We start from the raw sequence: 2658 nt of genomic DNA on the forward strand, positions 1-2658 counted from the left end.
ACATAAAGGGGGCTTATAAAAAAAACAGAGATATAGTTTTTAATAGGACCTGTGCTGATAGGACTAGGGGTAATGGTTTAAAATCAATAGAGGGTAGATTCAGACTAGATGTTAGAAAGGAAATTTTTACTATGGAGATGGTGTAAAACTGTCACAGGTTGCCCAGAGAGGTGGAAGGTGCCCCATCCCTGGAAGCTTTCAAGGTCAGGTTGGATGTGGCTCTGAGCAACATGGTCTAGCTGAAGATGTCCCTGGCCATTGCAGGGTGGCTGGACTAGATGACCTTTCAAGAAAAACTGTTCTATGATACTATGGATTCTACATTAGTAGTGTGGAAATCCCTTATAGGAGAGTTCTCCTATTATTGCACCATTAATCTTCAGGTGGCCACTAAAGGCACTGAACAGGGTCTTAATGTGTAACCCCCAGTTTTAGCCACCTCTGGATCCACTCCAGTCTGTACTGGAGCTGTGCCTCAGCTCTGTAAAAGCAGTCAGGAACATTCGAGTCTGTGTCTGATCTACTTACCTTTTACGGTCAGCGGAGAGAAACAGGCACTTCTTAGGTCATGATCCATCTTGTCTAAGTACAGACATCAAGAATAATTTGGTGACTCACACTCTAAAACTGCTTATTTTTCTCCACTATAATGGGAAATTATAAAATGAGGACAAGGTGATTAGCTCATATGGGTACACCTACCCCTCAATGTCTCCAGGGAGAGGAGCTACGGGCCTAAGACAGGAGTTGATCTCTGGAGCATCTTCCCTCTCCATTTCTTAGGAAGGAAGTCAGAGGGAGGTCCCAGCTTAGACTAGACTCTTAACTTCTAAGCTAATAAAACTAGTTTCAAATTTCTCCCATCCTGAATCTGTGTCTGCCACTAATGAGCACCTATTTTTTTCTGGAACTGTCTAGTCCAGTTCCAGAAGAGCTATCAAGGATTCAGGAAGCAAACACAGAAAAATTTCTAGCAAAGTTTCAAGTTTAATTTTTTAGCATTTTATTTAAAGCTTTTTATTTTAATTTATAAGTTTTCTTCTTTGATGATCAATTTGTAACTCAGAACAGATTAACTCTCCTTTAGCTCTGGCAGGGTTAACCTCTGTACTTCAAATGGCAGGGAGGTTGTGCCTGGCTCGTTGACAGCAGGTTTGGACCTTTCCTCCATAACTTTTTATGGCATCAATCTCTTCTGCTTCAAGTTCTTGTTTGTCCCAAACTTGAGGAGCGAGAGGATCGCCTGCTGGAAGTTATCTCCTGACACTACATAGAGCAGTAAATTTCCAAAAGTATTTAATGCTGCTAAAGGTTTAGTTACAATAAACATTAAAAGGATTATTTTCTTCAAGCGGCAGCTAGCGGGTCGTACTCGGAGCTCCAGACGAACCCCTCGAAAGACGTGGAAGGGGAGGAAGCACACATAGAAGACCACCAAGAGGACAACAGCAAGTCTGCGAGCCTTTTGTTTGTAGCAAGCCCCTGTGTGGGGTCCAGTAGCCAAGGTGTAAATAATAAGCACATAGCACAGAGTCACCGTCAGCAAAGGCAAGAAGAAGGCAAACACGGTCAACATCCAGTTGTACCATCGACTAGTGTCAAGGTCCTCAGCATCAGCCAGGTCTGGGCAGATCGTCCTGTTCTGCTTATGCTTTGGGATAATCAAGACAGGCCAAGGGGCTGAGGGCCACCAGGGAAATCACCCAAACGACTACGCAAGTCAGCACTGCCCATCTCCGTTTTTGAAGGAAAAGGCATTTAATTGGGTGGACAACTACCAAAAAGCGGAAGATGCTGAAGCAGCTAAGGAAGATAATACCACTGTACATGTTGAAGTAGAAACAAAAGTGAATAAACGTGCACATGAAGTTTCCAAAAATCCAGTTGTTTCCATTAGCAAAGTAGTGTATAAAGAAAGGAAGTGTGACTACATACAATAGGTCAGTGATGGCCAGGTTTAGCATAATGATGGTGCTGCTTTTCCAGGGCCTCATCTTAGTAAAATAAACAAAAATTGTCACAATGTTCCCTGGGAAGCACACCAGGAAGATTAGGCTGTAAAGGACGGAGAGATAGGATTTCACCTGTAAGAAATCTTCGTCTTTGCAGCTTGTCAATGGATCTGTATGGCTTGGCTGAGCAGTGAAATTGCTGGTGGATTCAGATGCCATGCTTGCAGAAATCTTCTTAAGGCTTTACAAAAATCAGATGTTTAGTTTTAGTTGATTTGTTGCGACAAATGGTTTCGGTTAAACCTTTTGTTGCTGGAGAAGATGCCCTGTATTTGAGAAGACATAGCAGTGAGAGGAGATGGGGATTTGCTAACATACCCAGTCTGACCTAGATAACCCTATTCAAATGCTTAATTTTACCCTTTCCTCTCCTTTACATTTTATTTTTATAATTATTATTTTTACTCTTACTTCATTTAGCCTCCTACATTGACAAAGACAATTGCTGCTTATCTGTAAACCTTCAGGAGTAGGAAGCAGACATTTAGAGATCTAGAGGGAGTTTGGGCTTAGATTTTATGAAACTGTGAACTAGTCTTAACCTTTCAGAAAGCAGAACCATAACCATATATTATCTTCATTAATCTGAGCTAATCAGTGTTTCATGCCCATGAACCAGAGATGCAGTTCTGGTTTCACGAAAGCT

The 2658-nt window shown here is 41.9% G+C and overlaps 1 protein-coding gene across 1 annotated transcript; it reads right to left on the reverse strand.

Moving 5' to 3' along the window:
• Positions 1-1177: 1177 nt before the first annotated feature.
• OXGR1 (oxoglutarate receptor 1) lies at positions 1178-2171 on the reverse strand. The gene is given in 2 exon segments (XM_050332167.1): positions 1178-1669; positions 1671-2171. Coding segments are annotated over 2 exon segments (993 nt in total).
• Between the last annotated feature and the right edge of the window lie 487 nt (positions 2172-2658).

The sequence above is a fragment of the Myiozetetes cayanensis genome, unplaced genomic scaffold (assembly GCF_022539395.1).
Source record: "Myiozetetes cayanensis isolate MyiCay16 unplaced genomic scaffold, myiCay2020 scf5-8, whole genome shotgun sequence".
NCBI lineage: Eukaryota > Metazoa > Chordata > Aves > Passeriformes > Tyrannidae > Myiozetetes > Myiozetetes cayanensis.